Consider the following 19,401-nt stretch of genomic DNA (forward strand, 5'->3'; position numbering starts at 1 on the left):
GCACAACTGGCTGATTCTGGGCAACGTGGCTGTCATGCTGTCCAGGACAAGCTCAGCGCCATCTCCTTCTCACTGTACGTTTGCCTCTATGACTACGTCATAGCCTTCCTCACTGCAGGCGCAACTCTACAAAGTGACCGGAAAATTGAAGAAAAATATCATCATGCAAAAATCTTCAGTGTGTTTGGTACTACATACCTATGTGAACAGCTGTTTATTGGAATTAAATTATGTAAAGGCCAGAACTATTCTTCACATCAGACGTTTACTTCAAAAATATATTTTTTTCTATTTGAATAGTAACCACCAAATTTGGAAAAATCTTCCAAGAAGGTAAACGCAAGTATCTAGGTGAAATTATTCACTCAGCAGGGGTAAATGAGGAAGAAAGGAAAGAAAACTGCAAACATGGTTTGGCAGAATAGTAGGCTTTATAGCCTGAGTCATGCATGCAATTAAAGGAATAATAATAATAATAATAATAATAATAATAATAATAATAATAATAATAATAACTGCAAAGAGCTTACAAAATCACCTGAAACAGATACAAGAAAACATTATATCAAAGACGCACAATTATGACTCTAGAAATGTTATCAAACCAGAGACACTGTAGGCCTCCGAACCGGGATAGCTGGTGGCAGGTCACATAGAACATCGAAAAAAACCAGAGGAGTAAAATTCTCGAATATCCTAGAACCAAAATATGAAAACGAAATTTGAAAAAAAGAAATGAAGCCACAGGAAATGTATCAAGTGACAGAAAAAAAGTCACAGGATACAGTTAGAAAAAAGGTGATTAAAGTTCTGCAGACACCTACACAGAATGGATAACAACAGGCTAACAAAGAAACTTCTAAACCTAGTAGTACCATCTCTTAAAAACAGCAATAATTGGTTAATGGAAATAAACGAAGATCTATTACCAATGAGACCATTCAGGATAGAACAAAATTTAGAAGCTAAGTTAACATAAGTTTGCAGAGAAACCTAAAAGGGAATGTACAGGATGGACAGAACAACTCGGAAAGGAACTCCGTGAACAAATGAAAAGATATTGGGAAGGAAAGAAAAAACATTGTACTATATAAGTTCAAACACGCTCCTCAGTTGGACACAATGAATCAGTAATAATAATAATTACAACAATAATAATAGTAAAACCAAAACAGACACATTGAAATGGATTGGTGAAATCTGATTTGAAACTGGCAGGAATTACACCAGCAGATGTCTAAAACAGGATAATCTTCAGATCCAAAATTCACAAATGGCAAGTTGACCAAGAGGAAAGACCTAAGAAGAAGACTGGAACAACCTTGTCTGATGACAAAAAAAGGAAGCACACAGTAAAAGAATGAAAGAAATACAGGCACAAAGGAAGGCAAATGCATGCCTGTAAGTACTTTGTGTAGTCGTAATGGGCTTATTCGTATATATAATGTATGTATGTATGTTCAGTCTTCAACCCTAAGGCATCACTGAAGAGGCGTACTAGAGAAATGAGGATTGAGGTAGTTTCCCGTTGCTTTCCTCACCGAGCCAGAAGTTGCTATTACATATCAGTCTGCCAAGCCCACTGAAATTCATGCACCAACCGACCCTATGAGCAACATTTTCACACCATTTATAGCAGGGACTGGCTGCAGAAGGAATGGCATTGCTAGTACTCATATTGTCAAAGCCAAGGCTAAGACAGAGACAGATCAATGAAAGTAACAAAATTGCTCTAGCCTATACCAGAAGACATAGTGCACTGTAAACACTAGGTCCTGCCAGCAAAGGCACGTATCTAATATTATTATTATTAATAATAATAATAATAATAATAATAATAATAATAATAATAATTAGTGGACCCGTACTGCTCCGCAGCATTCCTTATAAATAGGTCAGATAACTTGTCTTGATATGGCTGTCTTAGTTATATTGTTTTGCCTGCCCTTTTCAATGGTTTTATGAACATTTAATACTGGTACATAACTGATTCATTCGTAATTTAGTTTATAACACTTCTTTCCATAAAATGTTCTCTCTGCTTCAACCATTCGGCCGTATCTGGATCTTTACATTTTCAAATGATTTTGCCCAAGATAATGCAACATACAATTGGCCATGGTTGAATACTGGTTCGGGTAAGTAAACACCCACTCCACTTTTTCAAGAGCTTGTCTCTGCGCTTTATTAATGGGCATACAGAAGGTTAGTTGACTCGATACCTTCCTGTCCGTACGTACGTAGCAGCATGTAAGTTATTAGGAATGTTCTGCCATCTGTTGAGTATATTCAGAGAATCAAAGAGTATCTGGCAGAGAATAGTATTCTTCCATTATCAGAGGTGGTAAGCAAACATGGCTGTATGCAGTGACATTACTAAAGATGAAAATCGCATATATTACAATATTAATGCAAGTGTTAGTCACTTAGCAACCAGCTAAATACAGAATATATTGCAGGTTAGGGTAAGCCTTCGCTGCCAATTTTTGGAGTGATCATTTAATGACTTGATTTTATGATTACTCAAAGTTGGCTGATCATAGAGACCTGTCAATATCTCATGATTCACCGGCAGGTAATTCTGGAGTGAATAAAACTGAAATGAAGCAAACTGGTCCAGTAGAACAGGCGGATGGGTTTGCCAAAGCTGTTTTTAATAAACTCTTTTAATATATAGAAGTGGAAATATGCTAATGACGCAGTTCGGACCTCCCTACACATGGTTCTTTCAAAAATATGGATAACAGAAAAATTCCCTGAACATTGGACCATTGGACCAATTAATCAAATTGATATAACTCACCTTAACCAGCACAAAATCTAAAGTCAAGTTTAGACAGGAATTTTCTGAGCCATTCGTCATAAAAATAGCTTTATGACAGGGAGATTGCCTGTTACTACTGCTGCTCAATTGTGCCTTAGAATATATAAGGAGAGAATTGTACAAGGAAAACCCAAAAAACATCAGAATAGTAAGATCCAATGACAACATAATTTGAAACTGCCTCGGATTTGCTAATGACTTTGCACTCCTTTCCAACAACGTTCGGGAAGCCTGACAAGTTACATCATTACAGAAAATAGCGCAGAAAATCACCCTCGGAATATCCTTTGAAAAGACAGAAATCATATCAACTAGCTCACTATTCATAAATAAAATCGCAATAGATGAATAGGAAACCAGAATCGTTGACAAATTTAAATATTTAGGAGAAATAACATATAAACCAGGCAAGTTGGCTGTGCGGTTAGGGGTACACAGCTGTAGCTTGCATTCAGGAGATAGTGAGTTCGAACCCCGCTGTCGGCAGCCCTAAAGATGGTTTTCCGTGGTTTCCCATTTTCACACCAGGAAAATGCTGGAGTGTACCTTGGTTAAGGCCATGGCTGTTTCCTTCCCACTCATAGGTCTTTCCTATTCCATATTCGCCATAAGACCTATCTGTGTCGGTGTGACATAAAACGAATTGTTGAAAAAAAATATATAACCTCAGTGAAAAGCAGACATGGCAAAATCATCATTATCAATGTCCCACTCCAGTCGCCCGGGTGTGGTTAACAAGCCTCCACCACTCCTTTCTGTCCTTCCACTTTTCCTGCTCCATTACTTCTGCCACATCCAATCCAGCTTCTCTAATGTCCTTCCAAATCTGATCCATCCACCTTCTTCTCGGTCTTCCAACTGGTCTCTTTCCCTTAACTTCTCTTTCCAATTCCCTTTTTGCTACCCATTCCTTTCCCATTCTTTTTACATGTCTGAACCATCTCAGTCTTGCTTTCTGTATCTTCTGTACTAACGGTTCTATATTTAGCTCTTCTCTAATTTTAATATTTTGAATTTTCTCTCTTATCTTTTTAACCGATGTTCTTAAGAATTTCATTTCTACTGCTTGGATCTTACTATCTTGTCTCTTATTAGTTACCAGCATTTCCAGTCCGTATGTTACAATTGGTATGAATACTGTTTATATGATGTTAATTTTGTTCTCTTGGGTACTTTGTCATCCCATAAAAGCTCTCTGACTTGATGATAAAATGTTGTACCTTTACTTAGTCTGTTATTCATTTCAGGGTTGATTTCATTACTTCCATTAATAATGCTAACCAGATATGTAAACTGTTGTACAATCTCTAACCGTTCTCTGTCTTTCACTTAGCTTCTTGTTTTCTCTTTTCCACAGTGCATGATTACAGTTTTCTTTTTACTAATTACCATTCCAAACTCCTTCAGATTTTCATTCCAAATGTCCAGTCTCCTTTGTACTTTCTTTTCTCCCTTTCCCCAAATCACCACATCATCTGCAAATACCAAAGCATTCACTTCATCACTACTGATACACTTTTTTATACGTTTTATGATTTCATCCATGATTATAATAAACAATAATGGTGACGGTACGTTTCCTTGCTGGAGGCTTTTTTTTTTTTTTAAATATAAAATGTTTCAGAGTCACCACTCCCCACTTGTACACTGCTTTTACTCAATGTAATTATTAAATTAATGTAGTAATGGTCCACCTTTCAATACTATAATATGTAATATTCTAAATTACATTGATTAGGGACTAGTTTCGGCCGGGGCTGGCCATCTTCAGCCTTAATGTGAAACACCTAATAACTAAACAAATGTACATGCACACAGTTACCATAAAACAAATGAAAACAAATATATACAAAGTGACATTAAAAACTGGGATGGAATTATGAATAAATTTGAAAATGAACTAGGTTCTAACATCTTGAGTATGTTCATCATTGAGAATAATTTCAAGTATTAATTTATATACACAGAACTGTTAGTTCTAATACTGCTGGGAACTGGTAAATGTTGATCCTGTAGTTTGTCATCAAATCTATTTGTGTGGTGTTAGCTATATGTAATCCATTGGACACTGCTGTAAATAACCTATGACTGCTTTTACTCTCATGTTACAACATTTTTATCTTGTTAATTAATGATTGTGGTACATTCCTTTTCAGTAGGCACTCCCATATGTGTTTTCTCTTAACTGTATCATAAGCTTTTTCCAAATCCAAAAATATGAAGATGTTTTCCTTGTTCTTTCCAGATGTTTTTCTGTTATCATTCACACTGTAAATATCAAGTCTATTTTTGATCTATTCAGTCTTCCCTAACTGTGTTTCTGTTATATCCCTTAGTCTTTTGTCTATGATTTTCTCCATTATTTTTAGCCCATGTGATAACAGGGTTAAACCTCTACAATTTTCACATTTCTACCTATTTCCTTTTTTGAACAATGGTACAATGCTTCGTTCAGGTATCTTTTTATCCTTCCATATGGCATTGAGCACTCGGTATAGCCACTGTAGTCCAATGCTTCCTGCTGCCTTAATCATATCAGCATTGAATTAGTCTTTTCCACTTCCTTTACCTTTGGTCATTACTTTCACTGCCCTTTCAAGTTCCAACCATGTTATCGGGTTCTCTTCTTTTTCTCCATCTATTATTTCCATTTCCTTATCTCCTCCTTCCTCCGAGCAGTCATCCTCATTATAAAGTTTTTCAAAATACTTTGTCATCACATTCTGAAGACCTTTTTCATCATGTACTATCGATCCATCTTCTCTCTCTAAAGCCTTGATTTTTTCTTGATTTATTCTTTTTGATTTTATTTGTGTAATAGTTTCTGATTTCCTCGACTATCTTGCTCAGTTTTGTTGGTAAACTCTCCCCAACATTTCTCCTTTTCGTCCTTGATACTCCTCGTTACTTGTAGTTTCAATCTTTTGTATTCCACATGTAACCTTTCTATCTTATTCTCATCCCTCTGATACGTTTTTTGCTTTTCCTTATCCATTTCTTTCTTCACCTTGTTCCTTTCTTTTATTTCTTTTTTTTTATATTGTCTGTCCACCATCGTGTCTTCTTTCCCTTAACATTTGCTTTTGTTTTTCCGCATACCTCAATTGCTGCTTCCACAAATGTCTATTTTAAATTGCCCCACTCTTCTTCTCCATTTCGTATTTCCATGTTAGGCAACTTCCTTTTTATCCAATTTTGGAATGCCATTCTTTTATCCTCTTCCTCGAATTCCCAAATCCTGATCTTTGGTTTCTTCTTCATTACAATTTTAGGGATTTTTACTTGTTTTAATTCCACAATTAATAATCTATGATCGCCCTCCATAATTTCACTGGGGATTATCTTTGTATTAATGACGTATCTTCCCCATTCTTGGTCTGTTATTATAACATCAATGAGTGTTCCATACTGTCCATCCCAACTATATTGGCTGATCTTATGGCTATTCCTCTTTATAAACCATGTGTTCTTTATTATCAGGTTATTTCTGATATGAAAGTCCAACAGTTTCTCTCCATCTTCATTTCTGTCCCCATACACACATGGGCCCAGAACATTCTCATATCCCATTCTATCAGTTCCCACATGAGCATTCAGATCTCCCATTATCATGATCCCATCTCCAACAGTGTGTGTTTCCAGTTCATTGAGGAACTCTTCTTTTTCTTCCACGCTACATCCTGTCTGTGGAGCATACACCTGTATTATCTTCAGTAGTTCCTTGTTTACACATATGTGCATTATTATAATTCTTTCATTTACACACTCGACTTCAACTATTGGTTCAACATTCTGATTCACTATAAATCCCACTCCATTTCTTTTCTCTTTACTGTTACCCATCCAGTACAACATGTACCCCTTTCTTAGTTTCTTCATTCCTTTCCATTTTACTTCACTTAATCCCAGGATGTCGAGTTTTCGTCTCTCCATTAGGTCAATCAATTCATTTTCCTTCCCATTCATAGTTAAAATATTTATTATTCCAAATCGGGTTTTGTTTTCTGATGTAACACTTGCATGGACATCGGGATTACCATTATACTGTGCAACTGTACCCAGAGACTTGTCAATTCCATTTCCATTTTTAAACTTCCATCCGAGGCTTGTATTATAGTTGAAAGCAAGTACAAATTTACTCATCTGCTGACCTGCTAAGCCTAATGCATCTGAGGATTTTTTTGGAGGGTTTACTCCCTTAGCCTTTGAAGATCCCTCTTCTCCACAAGGCAGTAGTTTCCTCTTCTAATTTTCCCCAGAGAGGATGGCTTGCCTCATCCACTGTCTTCACCATTCCAAAGGTCTCCTTCTCTGCCTAAGATGCTGTTACGGTCTTCACCCTTAAGCCTGGGCATGGGTTCCACGTTATAGCTCATAAGACTGGGTCCCTTGCCTGAACTTAGCTCTCCTTCACACCCGCTTACTGATGTAGAGGATACCCACCCCTGCAATAGGGAAGATGACCCTATCTCCGGGTTAATGGTTATGTATGATTCCACAACTAATGGTGCATGGCATAATAGAATAAATAAACTGACCAGAGGACAACATATCACCAAGAGCACATACAATAAAGAAGCCTGTCAGTAGCCACAAATTTAAAACACTGTAAAACAACTAACACTGCAGAAATGGACAGATTACTAAAAATTGAAAGAATAATAATAATCAGAACGTGCATAAACAAAAACTACTAGGAAAATTGGTACTGGAGACTACCTTCTAATGAAACAGTATACAAGGAAATGGAACCAGTAATGAGCACAATCAGGAAGAAACAAATCTCGTGAACATCTACTTAGGACATCAGCCAACAGGATCATCAGGAGAATTATTGAAAAATTACGGAACGGTAAGAGCAACATTAGATGGATCACAGAAATCAAGACAGATATGAGGGAACTAAAGATTTAAAGAACAATACAGACAGTATCAAGAAACTCAGAGACAAACCAGCCAGACTACATACCAAGATCAGCAGATGGACAATGAGACTTGTGATTTCAGACAAAGAATGAAAGTTAAGATCACAGAGAATGAAAATATTAGGCTGACAGAAAACAGAAGAACCCTTTTTATAAAATTGACGAAAGTGGTCCAGTGAAGGGTATAAAATATAAATAAATAATAAAAACTGTCTGAGACTTACCAGTGTGCAGAACTTTACTTCAAAAATGAAAACCTTGTCCAAGGAAAAAGATGCCTGACATCTCAAAGCTTCCCTGAATAAATGAGACAAATATGTCATTATGTTAATTGTTTCTGTTTGTGTTTTATTTATTCTTTTCTTTTAAGAAAAATTTAACTAAACAAAATGTAGACCACGAGTTTTCCACATGCAGTATTACTCCCTATAAAATATGTCCCGAAAATTTTAGTCCTCAGAATGTGGATGCTTGACGTCGTGCATGCTTTACAAGCATAATTTCGGTACTGCACATATCTGGTTGTTGCATTGTACATTCCAGGAAGATATCTGCAGTTTTGGCACCAACATTGTTAGAAATCTTTATGCTCTCTGGTTCTGATATGACGACCTCTTCATCACTTTCTTACGTTCCTGCAAATTTTTAATTATTTATTCATCAATCTAATTTCTCTAAAATTTCCTATTTCTGCTTCAGATGTAATGTAACATGCTTTCTTTTTGAAACTATGATACTGTATTGTAGCTGAAGCTGCAGTTTCAAATAACACATTGTTGGCATCCAGTTAATAGCAGTAACATAACTGTTAATAGTGATTCGTAACAGCATAGAAGTTCATCTCTGTCTATTTGACATCATGGCTAGAAGTTGGACTACTGAGGGTTCGCTTAGGGGGAGTCAAGTGTATTAAGTAATTGTACGGAGGTGACCACTATGTTCAAAGCTGGTAATTATTCTCTGAGTATCATCATATCCCTTCAACATTCATAACAGTTCCTGTATGCCCAAGATAACTGTATTGTTTCCTTTGTGCTTTTAATCTCATAAGCCTTTCTCAAGATTTTTTTTGCTAGTTGCTTTATGTCACACAGACACAGATAGGTCTTATAGACAATGGGACAGGAAAGGCCTAGGAATGGAAAGGAAGCAGCCATGGCCTTAATTAAGGTACAGCCTCAGCATTTGCCTGGTGTGAAAATGGGAAACCACGGAAAACCATCTTCAGGGCTGCCGACAGTGGGGTCGAACCCACTATATCCTGGATGCGAGCTCACAGCTGCGCGCTCCTAACCGCATGGCCAACTCACCCGGTACTCACTTGAAATTATTTAATAGTGATTACATTATACTCTTTCGATTGATGCATTCATGGCCTATAATTGTAGACACAATAATAAGCTTTTGGACTTTTTCCATGTCAGAAAACAAGGGAAAATTCTTTACGTTTTGCAGGGAACTTTACTCTGCATCTCCAGAAGAAAATCTCTTAAGAGAAGTCTTGCTCGTGAACAGACAAGATTTTCTTCTGAAGACATGGAGCAAAGTTCTGTTAAAACGTAAAGAATTTCACCTTGTATTCTGACACGGCAAAAGCCCTAAAGTTTAGCATCATTTCTACATTATACTGTATTACTATCCAGATTATAGAATTGAGGAAATTAAATCAGTTGTTTAACCGTAATTTATAATCACTTTAGGCTGGTATGTGTGATGAAATATGTTTTATATTTGATGCTGTGTAGGTGCTGGTTATCAGCCCTCAGAATCTGGGAGAAGACTTGGTGCAACTTCTAAGTTACACTGCATTGCGCCATCTACATATTGTGCAGAATCGTTACACTCCAAATGAAGTAGTATTAATAAAGCCTATCAGTGCACGAATTTGGAGACAGTGTCGTGAAAATAATCCTCAGTTATCAGTCCACTTTGAAATGGATGGTGTTCGGAACAGAGATGTTACATGGCAACAGAATGCTCCTGTGCGCTCCATCATGTATGACTGTCCCCATTTCAAGGTAAACCATCTCTCTTTCCCTTCAGTTAGGCTGTTGTTCAATATTTTAAATGGAATGGAATGTACTGTATAATAAGTAAAGTTGGTGTTGGTTGAAAGAAATAAACCAAAGTCTTTCAGACTCACTGGATACCATCTTCAGCCCCACTGCATCATATATGCTAGCATGAGGCAGAAAGTGTTTTGGAGCTCTGCTTTACAGATGCCTCTATTTGACTGACACGCTTGGTCACGGTTCTGAGGTATATATCATTTTTTTATCTTAATCATAATCGTGTATCATAAACCTAATTTATTTTTTTATCATTACCATTTAGGACTAAATGCCACAAGTTTCTCTTCAAGATTAAAGAGGATTATATGTCATTGACCTTGTATGTTGTTTATAACCAATTTCCTGTTGAGACCTAAGCTGCTGATATAAATGCATTGCTTTCCCAGAAATGTTCAGTCAGCATGCTTTTAAAAGCTACTCTTTCACACAGAATACCTAAATATTGGTATTTTGATCATTTTCACTGTGAGTTAGGAGCTTCTACCTATCATTTTGATATAAATCTTAGTTCATCCACCAGGAAGGTGGTGGAGGTGTGATTGCTGAGTGACATCATCACTGACTTGCTCACCAAGGCAAATCCCTGTTCCACAAAAAGATGGAGGTCCCATGGCTATGATCACGATATCAATAGTAAGATAAAACTACAAGCTTGCTTTTGATGAGTTCACTATTCTTAGATGTAGTAATGGTGGTGATAACATTTATTTTTAAGAGGAAGAATAACGGAGCAGCTATCATCTATTAATACTAATCAGAGGGAAAGGGAAGACTCCGACACTGACAAATGAAGATATCGGTAAAAGAAAGGTAAGGGCCAGGGAAGTCATGAAAATGAAAGACTCCTTAGGCCTCGCAAACCTAATACAGTAAAATCCCATCAACACGAACTTGCCTATGACGAACACTCGGTTAACATGACCAAGATTTTGGTCCTGACAAGGGATGTATTATTTCTTATGTAAGATTTCCTCAGGCAACATGAATTTCGGTTACCTCTAATTACAAACTCTTTTTTTAGGCCCTTACATCATTATATCTCACTTAACACGCTGACACTATTCATTGTGTTCATTGAAAGTTGTTTTTCTGCTAGGAATGCAAGAAATGCGTATAGTTGAAAGTGAATCATTTTCAAACCACAGGATGTTAAGCTACAAGTAAGTGGGTTACACTTACGTTCCTTGGTACCTTTAAATCGAGAATTGTAAATGCCGCTGAGCCAATAATCAGCTTTTATTCTTAGCCTGCAAACTCATTTCAATAATGTGCACATTAAATGTAAGGAAAAAGCACTATTGAAGATCAACAGTTGTTATTGTTTGAGGTAACGGTAGGGATTGGAAGGACAATGTAATTCCGTCCAACCACCCGGAAATTTTAACTGCTTTGAATATTTTAGAATGTTTTGCTGCAACATCCAAAGTCACAGCTAAGACTACGGAAGCTATGAATACAGCTAGACGTGAATGACAAGGCTCTTTCATTCCCATGAGCGACAGTGAAATATATGTGATTTTTTTCTCCGTGAAAATGACTCAAGTACCTTTACAGTTATTATGTAGTTTGTACTGTAGGCTACTATCCATCTACAATCTGATTTCTACATATAGTATGTGCCACAAGGACTCAGAAGACAGATAGATTTGACCTCCTATTAGCCATCCACACATTAGCTATAGGAAAATGTTCCAAAGACTCGGAAGACAGATTTGACCTCCTATTAGCCATCCACACGTTAGCTATAGGAAAATACTCCAAAAACTCAGAAGACAGATAGATTTGACCTCCTATTAGCCATCCACACGTTAGCTATAGGAAAATGCTCCATTTCTCTAGCCCTTTTGACGGCTTCTCTAATCACTGCATTTCGTGCTGTGGCATTTTGATAATGCTTTGCTGTGGTTAGTTGACCAAGCAAGGATAGATGAAAGTGAGAAGCTTGGGTCAAGGAAGTAGAAGCAATGCCAGGACTCATCTAGGGGACTAGTAGTTGTCAACCCAAGTTCCAAAGATGAAAGCCCCTGGATCCCCTATTAGTAGCCTTATATAACAGGCAGGGGATACCGTGGATGTATTCTACTGCCTCCATCCAGAGGAAATATCAGTAGATTACTCACAACATCAATACACCATCCACTCCTATCTCCTCTTCTCAACTAATGCTTATTTGAACATTCAAAAGCAAAATAATAGCCTTTCTTGCTATTCTCAAATGTCATGTTGGCTATTCTTGTAATTAACAGTTTTGCTGTAAATAATCTGTCCTTTATATTAGTTTTGCTTCCACATCTCTTTCTACTTGTATCAGTAACTATACAATAGAACTACAGCAGGGGTATGATTAGCACTGTGGCTCAACTGCTGTCTTTCTACCCGGATGGCTGAGGTTTGAATCCCAATTGATCTTGGGTTAGACTTTTCACCTGAAAAGTCGTGTAGCATCAAGGAGATCCAGCCATAAATCCCCAGCCAAAATCAAAACGATCTTGGGTGACAACCCCCAGAAAAATCTGGGATAAGCTGAAGAATGTTTAAAATTTTAAAACTATAAGGGTTAGTCATTTAAAACTGAACACACATGGTTTTAGGAATAACGTGGTCATCCTGGCCAGTTTTGTTCCATGAAAAGGAAGCTAATACACCTAACAGCATAGTTGATCTGAACCGAACATAACTGGTGACAGTGTATTCACTGTCCAGCCATGTGAATGCAAACGAGCAAGGAGAAGATCACCTGCAGTGGTATCAACCATCAGATCTGTTTTTGTCATGCATTGAGATAAACAATAAGATTTGGTACCATCTTTACTACCTCTAAACGAAGAGACAGAGCCTCAGTGAAAACCTTTCTACTCCCTGCCAACAAAGAAATTCAAAGCCATACAGAACATTGCAGTTAAAATAAGATAAGAAATTCCTAGAGAAAGAAGCAACTGTGAATGCCAAGCCATCATCATAATCTTCATTTCCCATTTCCAGCTTCCTGGGTCGGGTTGTGAATCAAGGACCTCCATCACTGCCTGTCTCTCCACTACTCTTCTCCTTTTTTAACTCTTACAGTGCCAAGGTGCCGATGCATCGGCTCTTACATTCTGTACGAAAAATGCCAGGATGCCGATTCGATCGGCACCCTCTTATAAGTGGTGTAGTTATGCAGTAAGGCACTAGATTGCACTACAAATCAAGTAGAAAGAAGGTAGAATGTTTGTAATTCCTTCTTATGTTATTAGATGGCACTGACATAGCTTCATTTCTGCTAGTTTACTCGTCAAATGTGAGTGTATGATCTGTGACTACTCATTCTTTTTGACCTGTGAGCGCTTGACGTCTCTGATCCAATATGGCGGCCTCCTTGTTTGTTTATGTCTGCGTGTTGTGATTTGTTTTCAATAATTTTACGTTGTAATTCACGCATTTGATTTATCGTAATATATCAAGTTTATTATTATTTCTACTGTAGTTATAGTTACATAGCAATTTATTTAGGTCGTAAAGTTGTAAATAGTACATTTATCACAACAAGGCATGTCGTCACGTAGGCCCATTTCGGGAGAAGAAATCGAGGAACTTTTGGGTTGCTTTGAAGATGTAAGCGACTGTAATTTTAGTAAAAGTGATGATTATGATGTTTCTGGATCTTCAGATAGCGCACCAGAGAATGATGGAGCCGTGCCATTGGCTAATGGGCTTACAACATTTCGTTCAATGTCTAAGATTTATCGTGACAGTGCTAATGAAAATGATAGTTACAGTGAATTAGATGATTGTTGGACTGAATGCATATTCCCTGCAAGTAATGTTGTCCATCCCCACCATTTTTATGAAATCCCAGGGCCAATAAATGTAGGCCTAACTCAACCAGATGCTCCATCCATAGAATATTTCAATCTGTTCTCTACACGTTCATTCCTGACACTAATAGTTGATTTTGTATGTTGCTCTGATCTTCTGAACTGTCCTGTAGTAGAAAATACTGCTACTGGACACAGTTTTCTCAAATAATTACTATTACTATCCCAAAATTCATAAAATATCCAATCATTGACAGGTTACACTGTTGGTGTCCTCCCCTCCATATTTTCAATGTTTTTGGAAATTAGTTTATAAATTGGAAAGTAGACATACATTAACAATTTTGGTACATATGATCCCAGACAAGAGTTAAAATTAAATATCTTCACTTAGTCACTTTGTATTCAGTGTAAAATGTGCTAATTAATTTCAAATTATGAATTTTCCTTTTAAAAAATTTAAAAGAATAATATTTTTTGCACAGTATTCCACGAAATTTTGTTTTTTGAAATGCAAGTCACGTGTTTATATTCCTTGGAATATATCAAGCTCACATATTAAATTCCACCTCCATATCTTTTAAACTGAGACGTAAATAATTTATTTTATAGAGTGATGCAAAATCCCTTGAAACATGCTTGGCATTCTATGCATATGATACCCTACTATGGGTCGGCATCCAAAGGGTTAAGTACATCTTCTGGTTCTCTTCTCTCTGCACTCCCACACTGTATCTGTCCATCTCTTTCGGGGTCTTCCTCATGGTCTCTTTCCTGTTAACTTCCCTGAAAGAACATTTTTTGGCACTCTTCCATTCTCATCATATGCCCGTACCACTTTAGCTTTGTTGTTTCGATCCTGTCGTGAAGTTTCAAGATTCCTGTCCTTTTCCTTATCTCTTAGTGATGGGTCGAACTAGCTCTTTCGAGGGAGCTAGCTCATTCGCTCCCGCTCCCAGCTGAGAGTCGTTCAAAAGAGTCGACTCTTGGGAGCAGGAAGGTTAGAGCGAGCCGAGGAAGTCCGTGCTCTCTGCCTCCAGGTTCATTCGTTCACTTGTTCATCCGGTTTAGGGCAGACGGCTCTGTATGACTTTCGGTCGCTCTTCATGACTTCAGGCTGCTCTTTATGACTTCCGGGAACGAACGAGATAGCGCAAATAGTTTACATTTCCCACAACAGATAGCAACACAATGTCCAATTTGGCACGCTAGTGTTTGAATGAATCAAATGAACAACTAATATATGCACTGCTGGCAACATTGGCAATTAATCTAATGATCAAGCTTTATATACAGTAACGAAGAAATGTATCACAAATATATAGTATTAATGGATGACATCTAATATTACTTTGCCTAAGTTCCATTCTTCTTAAATGATATCTTTCAAGGCTGAATGCGCCGTACGAGACGTACATTCGAGATATTGGCACTACGTACACGTTAATAAATTATTATTTAAATGTAATGCGATGTAAGTTATTGTGGTAGATACTAAGGCGTGAGTTATTTATTAATCAAGAGCCCAAAATAATGTTATTTCACATTTTACAGACTACTCATGACTCCCGTTTTTATTTGAAGGAACGAGGTAGCGCAAGATAGTTCACGTTTCTCACAACAGATGGCGACACAATGCCCAATTTGGCACGCTACTCTTGGAATAAAACAAATGAATAATTACTGTAATATATACATTGCTGGCAACATTAGAAAATTATCCCATGATAAAGCTTTATATACAATAACGAAGAAACGTACCACAAATATATAGTATTAATGGATGAGATATATTACTTTGCCTAAGATCCATTCTTCTTAAAATGATGTCTTTCAAGATTACATTCACCGTACGAGACGTACGGTCTAGTAGTGGCACTACTTCCGTTCGGTGGCATTAATCTGGATTTTTTTTCCAGGTGAGCATATGACAAGTCTGTTCACGTAGTTTACATTTCACTCAACAGATGTCATCAGAACATTCTTGGTTTTGACTGGAGATACAGAAAGTTTCTCATTCCACTCTCCACGCTGGAACAACAGATTCTTTCATTCGGTAATGCAACGCAGGAAACATACTGATTAAATGCATTCTTTAACGAAAATGATGGAAAATACTACCAGCACAAATGTACATATAACCACGTATAGCATCTATTACCGGTATTACATATTGTATTTTTTCGTTTTTTGCGTACGGTATGTTACACATTCCTCTAATATTTTTTTTTTTTTTTTTCAAGAATGATTACACCGTAGGAGACGTATATGTTCGACTTACGGTATTGGCACTCCTTACACAATTACACTACTTCTTCTTCATGGAAGACTACTGGCAAAAATGAGTGCTATTGGACTAGAAAAAAGAGTGACTGAATGGGTGGCTATATGTCTAGAAAATAGAACTTAGAGAATTAGAGTAGGCGCAGCTTTATCTGACCCTGTAATAATTAAGAGGGGAATTCCTCAAGGCAGTATTATTGGACTTTTATGTTTTCTTATATATGTCAATGATATGTGTAAAGAAGTGGAAACAGAGATGAGGCTGTTTGCAGATGATGTTATTCTGTACAGAGTAATAAATAAGTTACAAGATTGTGAGCGGCTGCAGGGTGACCTCGATAGTGTTGTAAGATGGACAATGGGCAATGGTATGATGATAAACGGGGTTAAAAGTCATATGGTGAGTTTCACAAATAGGAAAAGTCCTATCAGTTTTAATTACTGCGTTGATGGGGTGAAAGTTCCTTTTGGGGATCATTGTAAGTACCTAGGTGTTAATATAAGAAAAGACCTTCATTGGGGTAATCACATAAATATGATTGTTAATGAAGGGTACAGATCTCTGCACATGGTTATGAGGGTATTTAGGGGTTGTAGTAAGGATGTAAAGGAGAGGGCGTATAAGTCTCTGGTAAGACCCCAACTAGAATATTGTTCCAGTGTATGGGACCCTCACCAGGATTACTTGATTCAAGAACTGGAAAAAATCCAAAGAAAAGCAGCTCGATTTGTTCTGGGTGATTTCCGACAAAAGAGAAGCATTACAAAAATGTTGCAAAGTTTGGGCTGGGATGACTTGGGAGAAAGGAGATGAGCGGCTGCTGCTGTCAGTGGAGATATGGCGTGGGAGGACATCAGTAGACGAATAAGTTTGAGTGATGTCTTTAAAAGTAGGAAAGATCACAATATGAAGATAAAATTGGAATTCAAGAGGACAAATTTGGGCAAATATTCGTTTATAGGAAGGGGAGTTAGGAATTGGAGAAACTTACCAAGGGAGATGTTCAATAATTTTCCAATTTCTTTGCGATCATTTTAGAAAAGGCTAGGAAAACAACAAATATGGAATCTGCCACGTGGGTGACTGTCCTAAATGCAGATCAGTAGTGATTGATTGATTGCTTCTCCCACACTTGTGGGGTCGTGGGTGCAAACTGCCTTGGACATTTGGAGTTGGCCCTATTTTTACAGCCGGATGTCCTTCCTGACGCTAACCCTATGTGGAGGGATGTAATCACTACTGCATGTTTCTGTGGTGATTGGCAGTGTGGTGTGTTGTCTGAATATGAAGAGGTGAGTGTTGGGAAAAACACAAACACCCAGTTCCCGAGCCAGAAGAGATTAAAATCTCCGACTTTGCCGGGAATCGAATCCGGGACCCTCTGCACTGAAGGCCTCAACGCTGACCACCCAGCTAAGGAGTCGGACTCCTTACACGACTACACATTAGTAAATAATTATTTCAAAATATACTGCGGTATACACTTTGGCATGACTTATTTAGCCTATATTTAAGAGTCAAAACTAGCGTTATTTTATATTTTCCCTGATTCGATTCAAAACTACGGTATTTCATTTTTCCACTGTACCGTAAAAACAAATGATGTTGGCAATATGTTGATTCATACCTATGACTGCATTTAAGAAATAGGTGAGGATTTGTCAGAGTATTTCTTAATTATTTAGACAGAATAAAACTACGCCCTTTCTACTTGTCGGATGGTATATTCAGTATTCTGGATAGTGAATGTTGTTCATGCTTAGTTTAGGATAGCTAACTCAAACTTGGTGTTTATTTATTCTTTCGTTAGGTAGTAGGCTGCCAGAACTATGGCACACATAACATACATAGCAGCCAGACCACAACCACTGGTGCACTGAGTGCAGGAAGAGGCTAGTCTGGGTAGTCTATAAAAAAAGAAAGCAGCATCTGTATGTCACGTGATTTTCTGAAGTACGGTATTGGCTAGAAATGAACGAAAGTCGATGTGACGAGCTAGCTCTTTCTTGGAGTCGCAGCTGATAAAAGAGTCGGCTCTTACTAGCTCTCAAAGAGCAAGGAGGGAGCTAGCTTGTACAAGAATCGACTCGTAATTGAACGACTAGCTCTCAAGGAGCAAGGAGGGAGCTAGCTCTTACAAGAGTCGACTCTCAATGAGTCGTTCAAAAGAGTCAGTTCGTTCATGAACGACCCATCACTATTATCTCTTCATTTCTAATTCTATCCTTTCTGGTCTTGCCCTCGATACCTCTTAGGAATTTCATCTCCGTTGCGTGTATTCTACTCTCCTCTTGTTTTGTTGTAGTCCACGATCCAGCTGCATAAGTTAGTATGGGTTCATAATAGGTTGAATATAATACTTTCTTTACGTTTCTTTGGGACATCTTGGTTCCTCAAAATACCCCTTACTCTCTGGTAGAAGCTGTTTGCTTGTTGTATTCTTTTCCCAATTTCCTTGGTTATCTTTCCATCTTCTGTGAATGCCAAGTACACTTATGAATTTGACGAAGGAAAGAAAGGCTGAGCACCCTGCACTGCTGTGGCATTTTGATGATGCTTTGCTGTTTTTTAGCAATGATGTCCATGATGCATTGTGACAGTTCAGATGGAAATTCCTTATACTTCTTATACTTCTCCCCTATAGTTTTAACATGTTCCTGTGTCCCTATCAAAACTGCTGTGGTTAATGCCGAACTATGTTGTCGCTCCTACAGCAGCTAAATGTTCCTGAGTTGATCTGGGAGTTGGCATCCTTATCAAGTAATCGTGGTGTGGGTCCCATACGCTGGAACCATACTCTAGGTAGGGTCTTACCATTGACTTATACACTTTCCCCTTTACATTCTTACTACAACCCCTAAAAACCCTCATAACCATATAAAGAGATTTGTAACCTTCATTTACTACCTCTATAGTGTGATTACCCCATTGAAGGTCTATCTTATATTAACACCTAAGTACTTAGTGGTCCTCATGAGCTACTTTCACTCCATCAAGAAAATAATTAAAATAGAGGACATTTCTTCTTGGTGAAACTTATAACCTGGCTTTTCACTCAGTTTATCATCATACCATTTTCTGTTGTCCATCTCACAACTTTGCTAACTTTTTTGCAGTTATTCACATTCCTGTATCTTATTTATTATGCTATACAGTAGAGTATTATATCATCCACAAACAGCGTTATGACTGGTTCCATCATTTCCTTACTTGTATCATACAAGAAAACATGAAAATCCAATAATACTATCTTGTGAGAACCCCAGTTTCCTCAGTTATCTTTCCATCTTATGTGAATGCCAAGTACACTTATGAATTTGGCAAAGGAAAGAACCCCCATCCCCACCCCCTTACTTTTAATCATAATAGGATCAAATAATGCTTCAAATGCTCTAATTCTCTGAGTTCTGTTTTCTAGAAATTTAGCCACATGTTCAGTCACTCTTGTTTAGTCCAGTGGCCCTCATTTTTGAGTAGATCAATAGTGTTAGAGTCCACTTGA

At 37.5% G+C, this 19,401-nt stretch overlaps 1 protein-coding gene across 5 annotated transcripts in view; it reads left to right on the forward strand.

The window, feature by feature from the left end:
- LOC136857708 (F-box only protein 39) overlaps positions 1-19,401 on the forward strand; it is a 131,897-nt gene that overhangs the window by 67,003 nt on the left and 45,493 nt on the right. For 4 of the 5 annotated variants that reach the window (XM_068225284.1, XM_067136576.2, XM_068225285.1 and 1 more), the window contains one exon: positions 9,495-9,767. The exons of the other annotated variant lie outside the window; for it this stretch is intronic. In XM_068225284.1, coding sequence (XP_068081385.1) covers positions 9,495-9,767 — 273 coding nt within the window. The remainder of the gene's footprint in view (positions 1-9,494; positions 9,768-19,401) is intronic. 5 annotated transcript variants of the gene reach the window in all.

This window comes from Anabrus simplex, chromosome 1, assembly GCF_040414725.1.
Source record: "Anabrus simplex isolate iqAnaSimp1 chromosome 1, ASM4041472v1, whole genome shotgun sequence".
NCBI lineage: Eukaryota > Metazoa > Arthropoda > Insecta > Orthoptera > Tettigoniidae > Anabrus > Anabrus simplex.